The following is a 16,765-nucleotide window of genomic DNA, read 5'->3' on the forward strand; positions in this document are numbered from 1 at the left end:
TAGTCAACTAGGGGGCGGAACTTGGCCAACCCAAGGCTCCGCCCCCATATTAAAGGCTCCGCCTCGCTCCTTTCCGCCGACAGGGGAAGCTCCGCCCTTCGCACAATAAGACCACGCCCGTCGGGCTAAGCCCCGCCCACGCAGGGGAAATTGGGCATCCAGTCCTCCACTGGCAAACCTTTCTATCTTAGTGAGAGCAGCGAAGGCAGACCCGGGGCCGGGCATGGGTTTGAGGTGCGGCGCTCCTCAGCTTTGGGAGAAGGCTAACATTTCTGTGGAGAAGTTTGAAGTGGTGGACCAGGCTCTCAAAGGAAATCTGAGTGATAGGGAGGGGAAGTCCCTTGGGAGAGACTGTGGGAGGCTAGAGAAGGGGTGGTTGATGGGGAAGAAGGGCTTTTTGGGAAGCATGGTCAAAGATCTGGGAAGGTGACCGGGTCTGCTTGGCTTCAGGGGGGTTCAAGAGTGATGGAGGGTGAACTGAGTTGGGGGAGGGATGGAGTCAAGGAGAGACAGCTGGACTGAGGAAACAGAGAGGCCACCGAAGCCAGGCAGAGCCCCCCACCACGGATCAGGACTGGAAGCAGAAGGCGGCAACAAAGCAGAGAGGGCCAACTGGTACCAAAGCCGTGGCTGGGACTGGGGGGGCGCAGAGGGAAAAAAGACTAGGAGGGATTCTTTACATCTCGGAAGGGAGGACAGAGAAGAGGAGAGAAAACATGGGCAGGAGGGAATAAACATTTATTAAGCACCTAATATGTGCCAGGCACTGTTCTAAGCATTTTACAAATAAGAGCCCCTACAAAACAGGTGGAGGAAGGGAGTCTGGTCTGACTCAGTTCGTGAAGGATGCCATGATGTTCAGCATAGAGTAGAACATCCCAGTAGTTTTTAACACTGTATGGACCTTAACTAAGAAGGTAAAAGGGCAAGAGGTGCTGGTTGTGGCCAGAGTGGAGGATCTCTTCCCATCCAACCTCGGACAGAACTTGGCCGAGGCCAGGAAACGGGGAAGTGTGCAGTAGACGGGCTGTCTCTCTGCTTGGCTGCTTCTCCCCTAGTTAGTTTCAAGGCAGCTGGAACTGGGAGAGAAAAGCTTCCTTTTCTTTTCAGGTGTGTGTAAGGAGCTGCAGTAGGAGATGTGGGGTTTGGGAAATTACTGGGATAGTCAGCGCTTCTCTCCTATCCCTTTTCCTCCCCATTACCAAGTGCCTCTCAGGCTGAGAGCTGGTGGGAGCAACCTGAAGGTTTGCTGTGGGCAGCTATTGTTGGTAATGAGAGCAGAGTCCCCACAGATGTCTGCTGCCACTTCCAGATTGTGTTAGGAGTGTGTGGGGGAGGGGAGGGAGATGGGGAAAGAAGGAGGAAAGGCAGCAAAGAAGCCAGTTCGTTTATTTTTCCACCACCCTAAGTGGACTCTGAGGCCTAAATCCACATCCAACATTTACTAAAAGGGAACATTCCCAACTTTTGGTATAATGGCAGGGTTTCGGAGAGTGAAGTGGGCAATGGACTTGATATCAGAAGATAGGTATTTGAGTCCAAGGTCTGCTACTTATCAACATTCTAATTCCCAGATGTATCCAATGATGTAAACTTTTTTAATTTATAATTTTACTTTGAAATAAAAATTTTCATTTTATCTGTTTTCTTTGCCTTATGGATTAAAAAAGAACCACTATGTCAACTAAGGCAGCTTAGTCCTTTGAAGTATTCTTAAATCCCAGTTCTTTAATGTCCTCTCTGGGACTCAGTTTCTTCATATGTAAAGAGATTTAGACTATCGATGGCTAAGATTACCTTTTACTTCAAAAAACACCAACTTTAAAGTTAGCCTAGTAAGGTCTATAGAAGGACCTCATGGAAAGTCATGGATAGGTAGGTGCAGAGCAGAGAGAGTAAGTTTGACCCATTGCTGGTTTTCTTTAGGTCCCAGAGTTACATTAATAATCCTGACTACTTTCAGGTCACTCAGCATCAGACCCTATGCCAGAAGCCAGAAAAGTTATTTCTCTCTCTTTTCCCTCCCGCCATCTCCACTGCCTCTCCTCTTCTTCCTTGTGGCCAACAAAGCTCCCCAGCCCTTGAGACAGACATAGCAGGCAAGAACAAGGCTGGTGTAGAGTAGTGGTTCCCTCTGCAGGCCAATGGCTTCCTCTGCAGGAATCACTAAACCCCTAGCTGGCAGATTGATGAAAAATCTCATCCATCTATCTCTTTAAAGATATGCCATGGCCTCACACCCCAGAGCTTTATGTTCAGACATCTAAATTGGTCTTTAAGCTTTTCTTGACAACTAGTGCTGGAGACAGTTGTAGAACTAGAGGTGTAAAATTATTGCTGGAAGGCATTTCTGAGATCATTTTTTAAAATCCCTTCAATTTTACAGGTGAGGAAATGAAGACTCAGAGGTCACTCAGCTCATCCACAAGGTCACTGAAATGGCACAACTATCTAAAACTTCAATCTTCTGAAACATTCAGGTGGTCTTTCCACCTTAAGTCTCTAATTATCCATGTGACTGGGCAAGTCATTTCCCCACTGTGGGATTAAAGTATCTTCATCTATAAAATATTAGATTGCACTATGATGATCTCTAAATATCTACCTCTGGTATTTTATAATTCTATGTGAGGAACCAAGAGCTTTCTTTATCCTTGGAAAAGTTCCTTTAGTGTAATTTCATTGTATCCTGCTGTAGCTCAAGTTAATTTCTTTTAGTGTTTCTTTAAGTAACCTCTTCTATCCTGTGCTGTTCCTGACATTTGCCACTCAGCTTCCATAGCTTTCTCTATCCCAGGCTCATTTCCTTAATTCCCCTTTCTCCTTTGGTGGAACTTCTCTCTTCTCAGCTTTTTTCTTGTGCTCTAAATATCATTGAAGCTGGGGAGTCCAGCATACTTCCAATGTTTACATAATCTCTCTCTCTTTTTAACCTAAACTTTGTATGTTTAAAAAATGTTTCAGTTGAAATTAAAAATATTTCTAGTCATATGAAAAAATGCTCTAAATCACTATTGATTAGAGAAATGTAAATTAAGACAACTGTGAGGTACCACTACATACCTCTCAGACTGGCTAAGATGACAGGAAAAGATAATGATAAATATTGGAGATGTGGGAAAATTGGGACATCAAATGAATTGTTGGTGGAACTGTGAAAATATCCAACCATCCTGGAGAGTACATTGGAATTATATCCAAAGGGCTATAAAACTACATATCTTTTGATCTAGCAGCATCATTATTGGGTCTGTATCTCAAAGAGAATACAGACTTTCAAAGTCCTTCAAAAAGGACTCACATGTGCAAAAATGTTTGTAGCAATTTTGTAGTGACAAGGAGCTGGAAACTGAGTGGATGTCCATCAGTTGGGAAATGGCTGAATAAGTTATGGTATGTGAATGTTATAAAATATTCTTATTCTTTAAGAAATAATGAGCAGGCTGATTTCAGAAAAGCCTGAAAAGGCTTACATGAACTGATGTTGAGTGAAGTAAGAAAAACAAGAGAAAATTATACATAGTAACAAGAAGATGTTATGTGATGATCAACTTTGTTCTTTTCAACAATGCAGTGATACAAGGTAATTCTAACAGACTTGTGATGGAAAATCCAGAGAGAAATATGGAAATATGGACTCTGAATGCTGTTCAAAGCATAATATTTTCACTTTTTGTTGTTGGTTTCCTTCCTTTTTTTTCTTTCTTGTATTTTTTCCTTTATCTTTTTTTTTCTTGCATAGCATGACAAATATGAAAATGTTTAGAAGAATTGCACATGCTTAACCTATATAAAATTGCTGACTTGGGGAGAAGGGAGGGAGGAAGAGAGGGAGAAAAATTTGGAACACAACGTTTTGCAAGGGTGAATGTTGAAATCTTTTCATGTATATGGAAAAATAAACTACTATTAAAATAAATAAAACTAGAAAGGATTAAAAAAAAAAAGAAAAAGATGGCTTTGGAGGAAGGAGGTCATTTGCCACTTAAACTATGAGATCTAAATGAAAAGGATACATATGCTTGAGTCTGCTTCTGGTTCATGGTAAAGGAGATTTAGGGTTTTATAAGGCTACCTGAGTGAAGTGCAAGTTATAGAAAGTACTAACAACTTGGAAATCTAGTGAAGGATTATGGGGTCTGTCTCATGAGAACTTTTTTGTTATGTTTGTTTTTTCTGTTGTATCTGACTCTTCATTACTCCAGTTTTGGTTTCTTGGCAATGATATTGGAGTGTCTTGCCATGTCTTTCATCAGCTCATTTTACAGATAAGGAGATTGAAACAAATAGGATTAAGTGACTTGTCCAGGGTCATACTGGTAAGAGTCTGAGGCCGGATTTGAATGCAGAAAGATGAGGCTTTCTGACTCCAGGTCTGGCAATCTATCCAGTGCATCATCCAGCTGCTCTTCATTTCCCTTTCTACCCACAATGAGGCTTAGCTCAGCTAAAGTTGGAGAGATTTCTCAATTAGAACCTATAAGGGAAAGTGGAATCTGCTTCTGTGGAGGTAAGATCTGTTAGGATTACAAGGTGATAACTCAGGTTGTCTAAACAATTCTCTAGCTCAGAATTCACACTTTTGGTTCAGGCCTTTAAGGGGAGTTTATACCTTTGGACTTCTGAAGAGGAGTTTATATATTTACAGGAGTTTACACCTTTAAAAGGAGCAGGTTCATTGGCTGTGGGAGTTCCCACAGGCCCATTCTCTGGGAGGATAAAAGAGGCAGCATTGAGCCTGGAGATGTCAGTCTAGTTTGGGACGGAGTTGGGACGGCAGTCTGGAAGGAGAGAGTCTGGCTGGAGGCTCCAGAAGCTTCCCAAGAAACCTGCTCACAGAGAAAAGATTATACAAAAAAGACATCTCCTCCCAGAGAAGGATTATCACTTAGAGACGACAGGACCATTACATTTCAGTCAGTGGAGCATGAGACTCTTAATTTCAGGGTCGTGGGTTCAAGCCCCACGTTGGGTGCCAAAATGTAATGGTATATATATATACATTTATGATTATTTGGATGGATTCCTCTGTGTTCAGTCTTTCCCATTAAACTGTGAATTCTCAAAAGAAGGGACATATCTTTTTGCAGTGGGCTCTCTTCAGTACATCAGGACAGGGGGCTAGAATTGAGGAGGGGGAAAGACAAGATTGGAAAATACTCAAATTCTTTGTTAAACATGATAGTCTAGTCCCAAACCCCAGAGAACAGAAATGGGTCAGGAATAGGATTAGGAGTTGGAAACTGTTTTCTGCCACTTTGGATTAAAGATGCTTTTTATCAGGGAGTCAGTAAACTTGAATCCTAGGCCCCCCTCTTTTTTTGACTCCTTAAGATACCCAAACAACTTTTTAAAAAATTGTCATTATCCCAATACTTAAGTCTTCACTATAGTCTAAGTCAAATGAGAGAGGAATTTGGTATTCCCAGGGCTTTGAATGAGTCAGAATCAGAAGGCTCCAGTGCTGGATTCCAAATTGCTTTGGCCCCTGATTACTTCTATTTCTTGGAAGGAGGCTGTTGGAGAAAGGTTTTAAGAAACAGCTGAATCTCTAGTTCCACCAAGAATGAGGGGCTGGGTCCTGAATGCCATGGGCATTTTCTATGGCATCCAATCCAGGGAGGCAACAACAGCTGGGGGGCAGCTGGGAGGGTTGGGAGCTGTTTTTTCTCAATGACTTCCTAAGGCCAAAGACTTCCATGGATGTGTGTGTGTGTGTGGTGTGTGTGTGTGTGTGGTAGACTGCAAAAGGGGAGACGTTATAAATTCTTCCTGATGTAGAGGAACCTAAGAATCTTGAACCTGGGACTCAATTTCCTTTTCCTTCCCTCCACTAAGCCCAATGGAGAGTACAGTGGCAGATGTTAGGGCCACTTAGTAATCTCCAATAAGAATATCTTTTGGCTTTCAACACCCAATTTTCATACCTCTCCTCCCTTATTAGGGTATGAGTATTTGGGAAATGTACTTTAGATGTCAATTTCTAGAAGTCTGGGTCGTGGACTCATCTTTTCCTTACAGTAGTTCTTCCCTCCCCTAAACATGCAAATAAGGACAGCCCTATCCCAACTCAGTCCTCAGACCATTCATTCCTTCAGCTGCTTCTCTAATTTTTCAGGTCCACTTCTTCATGTCATTACCTACTTGTTCCTTTCCTTCCTCTAAGCTATCACCTGCCTGGAATATCCTTAGCCCATCCTGAAAGGTCTAGATCATATGGAGCTGGAAAGGATCCAGAAGCCATCCATGCTAACTTCATTTTGCTGATGAAAATTGAAACCCAGGAAGAGGAAGTGATCTGTCAAGGCCAAAAACTTCCATGGATGTAGACCTGTGTAGACAGGTAGTGGCAGATATAGCATTTGAACAAAGGTCCTCCACCTCGATAAAGTAGTATATTGCCCCCCTCCCCACCTCAGGGAGTTGTATTAGATTGATACAAGGCGAACCCATCTAAGCCAGCTCCACCATTTGGTCTCACCATGGTAAACATGCATTGTTTCCCGAGAATGAACATCTTACTACTTATTGCTAGATAAATTCCAAGTGTCTCCAACTTTAAAAGTTTGGAAGGGCATTCTCTAGCTATGTCACCTCTGAGTTAGGTTTAAATTAAGAACCTCCATAGGGCTGAAAATATTTTTTTGAACTGTAATATGCTCAAATAAAGGTTAATATTTTATCATTAAACTCTCCCCTGTTCCTCAATAACCTGTATTGTTTGGCTTTCTGTGGTTCCTTGAACTTGGTTAGACAAAAAACTAAGTGGTCCAGTGGATAAAGTGCAAGGCCTGGAGTCAGGAGGGTCTGAGTTCAAATCCAACCTCAAATACTAGTTGTGTGACCCTGGGCAAGTCACTTAACCCTGTTAACCTTAGTTTCCTCATCTGTAAAATGCACACTACCACATCATTGCCACAAAAACCCCACATACAGGTTCACAGGGTCACAGAGAGTTACGCCACTAAAAAATGACTAAATGACAAGAGATGCAGCTTAGTCCTTAGCATTTTATTTCAGTCTCAAATTTCTTCTTTCCAAATCTCAAGCCAAGACACTGCATGTGGCCCTGGGTCTCATTCTAATGTCTATAAAATTCAGGTTGTCAGGATCCCAGAGCAAATGGGACATCCAAAGACATCCTTGGGTGTCTCATCTGCTGGTGCATCCCAATTTCCCACTTCAAGGAATCAAAAATGTGTTTTAAGAACGTGTTTGTAATGGGTTTTGTGATTCTTTTTCTTAAAGGATCTTGAGAAAACAAAATAATAAAAATAAAATATATATATGGTTTAGATGCCCATTTCTTTTTGGAGTTTGACACCACTACTCCAGAGGACCTCAAAAGTCTCTCTAAACCCCAAAATTTTATGACTGATTATCCCATCCAGGGATGGCAATATGTGTTAAAAAGGCAAACACTAACGCATCAAACTCCAAAATGTTGATGTTTGTGTTTAAAAGAGGGATGGCAAGCACCAGGATGCCCATCCCTTATGCCCAGGGGAACATGAAATAAAATCAAGAAAAGGACCAATTTCACATATTTTTTCCTGGCTCTAATTCCCAGGTCAAAGGTCCAAGGAAAATGACTTAGTAAAGGCTGGGTAGAATGGAAAGAGGATGAAAATGTGTATAGCAGTATCCTTTTGGATAAGAAATCAGAAGAGCACAAAGTTGTCCTATGAAAGGACTTGCTAACTAAAGGTGTAAGGAATACATCTATTACAAGGGTCCATTGTGAGTATTGTTTTTCAAATGTGTAACACAATATGTGGGACCTTCACTGACAAGTCTCCTACATGGCTGGAATAAATAGGTTTGGAGTTGTGAGGAAGAAATCATAGTCTTAAAATTAGGACTTTCAAGACTATCTACTAGTCCAGTTGTATTATTTTGAAGATCAGAAAACCGAGGCCCCAAGAGGTAAAGGTCTCCAAGATCAAATTAGTAGTATGTGACTGAAATGGGATTTGAAACTGTCTTTTGACTCCAAATTCTTCAATCAGCATAATGGAAAGAACACTTAAGAAATGCATATGATCAACATCCATATGAGAAAGTGTTCCAAATTAATATAAGAAATGCTAATCAGACAAGATTTTACTTCATATTCAAACTAGCAGATGATAAAAAAAATAGAGTCACTATTGCAAGGGGTATGAGAAGAGTGGCATATTTAATACTGTTGATAACAGCTGTGAATTGGTCTGATCAGCTTGGAAAACAATTTGGAAATATTTGAGAAAGAATCAAAGTATTCACACTCCCTGATCCATTAGCCTCACTCTAGAGCATATATCAGTTCTATATATAACAAAAAATTTATGTAATATTTTTTATAGTAGAAGAAAAATGGACATCAATTGAGAAATTGCTTAACTGCAGCAAATTAATGGGATAGATAAGCTAAGGCTCTATTGAAGGAAAGGAGAAGTCTTCACCAGGAAATGATAAAAGTGTTTGGGTTTTTTTTTTTTTTTTCTTTTTTAAAACTATCTGGCTTGGAATTAGAACTTATTTTCAAGTCTCAAGTCTGCTGATGTTCATTAGTCCTGTGATGTAGGCAAGTCACTTCAGTTCTATGGACCCATTTCCTTATTTGTAAAGAGTTGACTTTTGAGCTCCTTTCTTTGAGACTATCTTATTGTGTACTAGGATGCAAACAATACTTGAAGCCATTTGATTTCACTGGGCTAATGTTTAATGCACTCCACCCAATAAGAATATTAACTTGTCAAACCCACAACTAGAGTCACTGCTCCAGGCTCCCTAACCTAGGGATGGAGAAGAGAAATGACATTCATTTACGACCAAAGAAAGAGGAGGCTACACTCATTCTACCCAGACAATTTCCCACAAATTTGTCTGGGAAATACTTTTCTCATTTAAAAAGGTAGTTTTCCAAGGAGGAAAAAAACCAAAACAAATTAGTGAACATAAGTCCTATGTTCTGCTCCAAGGCCTGTAAAATGTTTCAGCTTATAGAAAAATGACAAAAACATGATGCTTGACTTTCCTCCTTAGCCCAGCTATCTGATGCTGGGATTCCCTGGCCTTGGGCAAAAGGTTCTCTTTTTTAAATGGAAGGATCAGAAAGGTGCAAAACACAGTATTAGCTGATCATATTAAGCAAGTCCTCTGAATGTGCAATTAGTATGTCTTCTCACTCTGCACACTCAACAGCAGAGTACTATGATTTGAGAAATATCTGACTAAAGGGCTGGGGGAAAATGTGGAAGCCTAACAGACTGGTTCTTTCCAGACCACAGAGTCAACTTCTATACCAATATTTAACCCTACATACATATGATTCATAGCACATGAGAAGCCCTGTGAATAAAACATTTTAATAATGTACAGCAGAAATCGGACAGGCTTGTTCTTATATTAAAACAAAAGATTTCCTATATTACAATTTATTTACATTTGCATACTGAAGAGGTAAAGTGTCTAAGTGGCTATTTTACAGTCCTTTCTAATAAAATGTACAAAATAACAAACAAGTACCGAGGAGCCGTTCCAGGGCTTGATGGCGACGTAAGAACGGGCTTAAACTTGGTCTGTGAATCGAGGATCCAAAGTTGCAGGGCAATCCTAAGGATCGATGTTAGCCTTGGTTGATCCAAGGACACAGCTTCAGTTCCTCCCTAATTCTCAGGTGGTGTTTTAGTGGGGTTGCCCCAAACAGCTGCCACATTCTTCCCCTGAGGTGGCTGAACTCTGGGGGGTGATGAGCAAAAATGAACTGACCAGGGGAGCTGGTTAAGTGTTTAGGATCCACTTGGATGTCACTGGTTGGAAAAAGGGCATCAGATAGACCTTGAAGGCTAGCTAGCTATAAACGGAGACTTAGGAGTGTTAAATTCCTATCATTATCCTTGGCTTCCAGTTCCCAAAGCTCTGCTATGGGGAGGATCAAGTGGAGGCCAGAAGCAGGGTAAACTGATGCCCCCAACAAGATAGTTAAGTGCTAAAAAATTTGTCTTTGGCCAAATGGCCTCAAGTGTTTAGGGAATGGAGAAAATTTCCATAATGTAAGATAACGTAATACAACAGAAAAATAAATATGGGGAGGAAAAAGAAGGCTTTAGGGTAGTCAACCCTAATGGGGAGAGGGTCTACTTCCCCCTCACATACCAGTTTTGGCATTGGCCTGCTGGAAAGGAGAGGACAGGATTCTATTGGTCAGCAAAGGCAAAGAAATTTCCCCTTGGAGGAAGGAGATGAAAGGAAGGGAGGGAGGGAAGACCTTTGCATGAATGTAGCCTACTGAAATTGGTAACTCTTAAAGTAATCCTACTGGCATTTAATCTGGAATGCTGGGTCCCACGTCCAACCTGAGGCCCGAATCAGATCATTAAGCTAATCTTCTTGGCCACACATCTCACCTTTGGTATCTTGGCCACTGTCTTCTATTTGCTCTGTGTTCTCCCACGGCATACAGGGTGCTATAGAAAGTGGACACTGGGCACTCAATACATACTGCTGCCTGGCTGTTGGCCAATTTGAGGGATGAGAAGTTAAAGGATTCCAGCAATGGCAAGGATGTTTTCAAATAGGAGCAGCAACTTCTGGCTCCAAAAGCTCTCAAAGTCAAGTGTCTTTCTTTCTGTTCCAAAGCTGCCACTCCACAAAATCAGTCTGTTCAGTCTGCATGTAGGTCTGCCTCCTGGCTCAGGAGAGAGGGTATAACCAGTTATATGACCAGCAAAGGGCTCTGGCCACAGTTCAGAAAACTCCACTCTGACTTGGGATGGGGAGGGGTGGGGCTGAAAAGAAGGGAGAGAGGATTGGACCCCAAAGTAGGGAGGAAGTTCTCAATGTTGAGTACAGGCTCAGGTACACATAACAAATAGTTCCAGTGTGATTAAGCTGTGTGCATTTGATTGGATGGTTTCTCTTTTTCGGTGATTTCTTTAAAAACAAATAGGTTGAGAGGTAATCACACACAGAGAGGTTTTTCTTTTACAAACAATTAACAATATTAAAAAAAGTTAAAATCTAGACCCTCCCAAACAACAAAAATCAAACCACTCCAGTTAAAAGTTATGGCTTCAGAGTTATTATATACGGAAGAGACGCAGGCCAAATCACCACCCTTCTAGAATTTCATTAAATGCTACACTCAGATTAAATAAAAAGGGTCCTGTTAAACTATATCCTGTCTTTCCTAGGGGCCCCTGAAATGGATGTAAATCTCTCATCTGTCCTCCACCTTGATCAAATAATCCAGTAAAACAAAACCCATGCAGTACCCTCCCTTCCCTCCCTCCCACCCCTAAAACTAACCCAGCCGCCACCAAAAATATACATTGCTGTTTCTGGGATCTAGGATGCAAGAGGAGGATGGGACACTCCAATATGATTCTAAAGTTCTGGATCCTTCCATTTCACAGCTCATACTCATAAAATTCCTGGTCTGGCTGAGATTTCTATGGCCATAGTTCTATTTCCCTCATCCCTACTCCCCAGGACTTCCCCTCCTGCCCCATATTTTGACTTCAAATTTTCTCCCCACCCACAGCAACTGTGTGGCACCAAGCAAAAATGGCCAACCTGTGCCAGCTTTGGTTCCAAAGTCTGAAATGGAGGAGGGAGTGTGAGGCCGGGCAGCCAGTTGTAAAGGAAAAAGGAAAAGGCCCTAGGCAGAGAGGGTCACATGGTGAAGGGGCCTAGTCCAGGGAAGGGAAAGACAGAGGCCTCCCTGGGAAGCCGGGAGAAACGAGATTTTGCTCACTACTAAATAGAGAGGCACCAGCACACTGAGACTGAAAGACAACTGACTGCAACCAGACTTGCACATGCACAGTAAGCTCAAGCAGTTAAGTGCGTACCGACAGACACACAGACACACATACACAGACACACATACACAGACACACACGTGTAAGGGCATGGCTTGGATGCCTTCGCACATGCACACACAGTTGGAACGAACACAACAGGCAGCCTCTTCCATCTCTGTGGATGGTTCCTCCAGATGTTCGTGCCAGGGAGGGAGGGGAACATTTGGCTCAAAGCTGCCCCTGGAGGGGGTACCCCTTCGGCTCCTTTGGGCCTATTCTGGGGGCCATGCGCAGGCTTCCCCAAGAGAGCTCTCCGGCAGCTTGGTGATGGCAGCACAGCTTCACGTTTCCTGGCCCTTTCTCAAGCTGTCCCTATATCAGTTCCCAGACAATGTGCCAGAGGTACTGGGCTTAGCTTTCCACAGAAAGAAAGCTCTAAGCTTGGTGTTGAGTCCTCTGTACCATAGCTCACCAGTCTCCATGCCATTAGGAGGGGAACATAAAAAGGTAGGTGTCTCAGACCTCACATGGGTTGAGAGCGTCTCTCCCAGGCTCTTTCCCTCTCATGGCCCAGGCTAGCCTGGGACAAAGGGCTGGGCAGAAACGAGAGGTAGGCCTCCATTACCCTCTAGCATGGCAGGTTTCTGTGTGGTTCTGGATGCCCAGAGCTGCATGTGGACGGGGTCGGGAAGGGACTAGATCTTCACATCTTCTTGCACACTGAGCTGTGAAAGAGTCTTCTTAATGCGGAGGGCGGTCAGACGTGCCGCCCCGTTGGCGTACCAGCACTCTCGCATCATCTTTCCCATGACCCGTAGTGCCTGAGAGGAAGACCACAAAACATGCACAACTGTCACAGCCTAAGGGACCACCACTCTTACCACCACCCACTCCCCAGCTCAGGACCTATGCAGAAGTAGAACTTAAGTTCCAGGCCCCACCTAAGAGGCAGAGGGAGGAGGCCACCTGGAAGCACTCCTGGGATTTGAAACATTCAAGATGTGTATTCTACCTTGTAGCTGATTATCCTAATTAAGGTAACTGTGTTTAAAATTAAATGGAGTCTAATGTAAAAAGGTTACTCAGAACTGAACTGAACCTGTGGCCAGTTGCTTTGGTGGGGAGGAGCAGCAGATGGTGGAGGTGGTAAGGAGTATTGTCTTAACTTTCCCTGGGTGAGGAGGGAAAGACTTGCTTTCCCAGGAATGCAATGGGAAAACATGGTCTAAAATGTAAGTCAAGCTGAAGTGGCTTCTTAACTTTAGAATATCCACAAGAGCAAAGATTCGTAACTTTTTTTTTTTGGGGGGGGGGCTGTGAACTAGATGGTAAATTTATTTTAAACAATTTTTGACAACCTTATTTCAATGTAATTGGTTTCTTTGATAATTTTATGTATTTTTATGCATTAATAAGAATCTTATAAGAAATTTATGATAATACAAGTCATTCCCCAATTGATAAATGGCCAAAGGGTATGAGCAGACATCACTCAGATGAAGAAATTAAAGACATCTATAGTCTTACTGAAAAAAAAAATTTAATTTTTTCAATCAATCTACTACTGACTGGAGAAATGCATATTAAAAGGACTCGGAAGTTAACACCTCACACCTATCAGATTGACTAAGATGACAGGAAAAGATGATAATAAATGGGAAAACTGGGACATTAATGCATTGTTGGTGGAGTTGTGAAATGATCCAACCATTCTGGAGAGCAATTTGGAATTATGCCCAATGCGCTATAAAGTTGTGCATATTCTTTGATCCAGCAGTGTCACTATGGTACTCCAAAGAGATCATAAAAGAGGGGAAAGGACCCACATCTGCAAAAATGTTTGTAGCAGTTCTTGTTGTGGTGGCAAAGAATTGGAAAATGAATGGCTGCCTGTTAATTGAGGAATGGCTGAATAAGTTATATAGTATAGAAAAGTAATGGAATATTACTATTCTATAAGAAATGCTTGAACAAGCTGATTTTACAAAAAACTGGGAAGGTTTACATGAATTACTGCTGAATAAGTAGAACTAGCAAAACACTGTATACAATAACAGCTAAACTGTATGATAATCAAATATGACTGATTTGGCTTCTCAGAAATTCTGTGATTCAAGGCAATTCCCTTAAACTTTGGATGGAAAATGCCATCTGCATCCAGAGAGAGAACTATAGAGACTAAATAAAAGATTGAACCATACAATTTTCACCTTTTTTTCCGTTTTTTTTTCTCTTGACTTTTCCTTTTTGTTCTGATTTTTTTTTTTTGCCTAATATAACTCATGTGGAAATATGTGAAAAATGAATGTACTGTATAACCTAAAATAATTTAAGACATTATTCCAAAAAGGCCTTCATTAGGCTTTTCCAGACTGCCTAAGGGACCCAAGACACACAAAAAAGTCAAGAACTTCTGTCCCTAAGGTTTATTTTTAAAAGAGCTGCTGTCTAAGTCTTTACTGACTCACTGGATTTCCTCAAATGGCAATAAGGATAATAACAAAAAGAAAAGATGCCACTCACATGGCACTTTTAAGATTTACATATTTTATTTTCATTTCAATCTTCCAGCAAATCTGGGAGGGGGTCACCATAGGTATTATCATATTTATGGCACAGTTTTTGAGATTAAATTACACGAACACTATTTCTCCATTGATGAAGAAACTTACAGGCCTCTTATCTGATTCAGGATCTCAGTTATTTTGCTGATCACACACTCCAGGGAGTTAGGATCTCATCACTCACTGTGGAAATGACTTTTTTAAATGTTTCCAATTTAAAAAAAAAATTTTTCCCCATCATCTTCAGTTCCAAATACAGCACATCACAATCTAGATAGCTACTCTTTTTTTTAAACAAAAGAAGTAACAGGAAAAAAAGCAGTTCAGTAGACCCAAATGATCCAGTGACAGCATCTCACAGTTATATTCCCCACTGCCCATCTTTAGTCTACCTCTGCAAAGGAGGGAGGGAGATCTGCCTTCTCATCTATTTTCTGGGGCCAAGCTTGGTCATTTTAATGACAGAGTTTTCAGTTTTGTTTTATTGATTCTACTTACACTGTTACGACCACTGAATATATTGTTTTCCTGGTTCTGTTCCCCTTTGTAGTTTACATAAGCTGTCTGACACTTCTTTGAATTCCTTACAGTCATCATTTCATATGGCACAGTAATATGCCACTACATTCCTCTATCACACTTTATTCAATCATTCTCCAAAAGAGGGTATCTAATTTTATCAATAGTTCTTTACTACCACAAAGAATTTTATGAAGATGTCCTAATTTGCTCAATGAGGATGTACTCTCCTTGGCAATATAGATTGTCATGCTTTCTAATGTTATGCCCAAAATTTCCATAAGGAATTTTACTTTCTGTCTTTGAGCTGTTTGGGATATACCTAACAGTGAGATCTCTGGGTCAAAGAACAAGGGCCACCTTCTCCTTTTGCTCTACATTATCTTTCTTTGTAATCTCATCAGTTTTCCTGAATTCAATGATCACTTCTAGACAGATGATTCCAAGGCCATCTATTCAGATGCCTGTTTACTCTTTTGAGCCACAGACCCACAATAACCACTATCTCCTAGATATCTCTATTTGAATGTCCCCTGGCTATCTTCAATTCAACATGTCCAAAACAAAGAAAACATCTTTACCCACAAAACCCTCCTCTTTCCTACAATTTCCCCATCACTGTGGAAGGTATCATCACCCTCCCAATTAGCCCCAACTCCTCACTACATAATGCCTTGCAAAAGTCTTATTCCCCTCTCAGATTGCCTCCCATGTATTCTGATTAATCTTCTCTGTATTGTCCCGTATTGTCTTCCCCCTTAGAATGTGAACTTACTGGGGCAGGGATTGTTGTTTTGACTTTATCTGTATCCCCAGCACTTAGCACATTATTGATACATAAGAGGCTTTTAAATAAATGCTTGTTAAATGATTCCCTCTACTCTGTGTCAATTCCTTTTTAGAGTTCCACCTCTCCAAGAGGTAGCAGACAGGCTAAGAGGAAGCAGCAAAGTTCCCTACCTCATAGCTTTGCCACCAGTTAGGGATGTTGGGCCGCAGCTTTTGGTCACATACTACCTTCCGCATTTCTTCAATGGAAGGATCAGAGGGCACAAGATCATAATATGGAAGCTGATATTCCTCATGGATTCCTGGGAAAGAGAGATTTACATGACTTGTCAGCAAGAAAACAGTGACATTTCCTCAAAAATCAGTATGATTTAAGACTTTTTTTTTTTTTAAATAGGAAAATAACAACAAATAACCCAGCAAGCTGATGTACTAAGTTAGGGAGGGGATACAATTCTAAGGAAAGTACTTAAATTATGTGAAGCTTGTACAATAAGTATCTGGGGGCTTCACTGAGAAATTAGAGGTAGGATGACAATAAAAAGATACCCGGTTCTGATTCTTAGGAACATGGGTTTGATTCCTGGATCTAATAATACATGACCCTATTAGTCACCATCTCTCTGAGCCTCAATTTCCTCATGTGTAAAATGGTACTACCTACTTCAGAGGATTATTGCTAAAACGAAGTGTTCTGTAAACCTTAAAGCGCCATTATACAACTACAAGGTGGTATGATACAGGATTTTTGGTATATCTTAAGCCATTCTTGAAGATGAACCTACTATATGACAAACAAATAAGTAGCTTTTCCAAACTGTATACATATAACATATCTTCATAAACTCTGCATCAGTGCACTTGTCCAATCCATTCTTCTTCTGGGAAAATCATTTGTGACTTATGGTTACAGGTTCTCATCACTTCCAGAATATAAAAGCTTAAAGATGTAAAACATAAGTGGGGAGAGGCTTCTGCTGAGAGCCCATAAGAAGTGAGGGTAAAGGGAAAGGAACTGGACATCCTAGGGACAGGGAAAACTTCTCAAGCTGTTTTATCATTCATTAACTCTTTTCCACTCTCCAAGGATGCCTTGTGTCAGAG

At 41.3% G+C, this 16,765-nt stretch overlaps 1 protein-coding gene across 1 annotated transcript in view; it reads right to left on the reverse strand.

Annotated features, from left to right (window-relative positions):
- Nucleotides 1-9,331: 9,331 nt before the first annotated feature.
- Nucleotides 9,332-16,765, reverse strand: part of ACVR1B (activin A receptor type 1B) — a 51,497-nt gene continuing 44,063 nt past the window's right edge. The window contains exons 8-9 of the mRNA XM_074270340.1: nt 15,833-15,963; nt 9,332-12,610 (exon numbers count right to left, since the gene is read on the reverse strand). Coding sequence (XP_074126441.1) covers nt 12,485-12,610; nt 15,833-15,963 — 257 coding nt within the window. The 3' untranslated portion in view covers nt 9,332-12,484. The remainder of the gene's footprint in view (nt 12,611-15,832; nt 15,964-16,765) is intronic.

This window comes from Sminthopsis crassicaudata, chromosome 5 (genome assembly GCF_048593235.1).
Source record: "Sminthopsis crassicaudata isolate SCR6 chromosome 5, ASM4859323v1, whole genome shotgun sequence".
Classification (NCBI taxonomy): domain Eukaryota; kingdom Metazoa; phylum Chordata; class Mammalia; order Dasyuromorphia; family Dasyuridae; genus Sminthopsis; species Sminthopsis crassicaudata.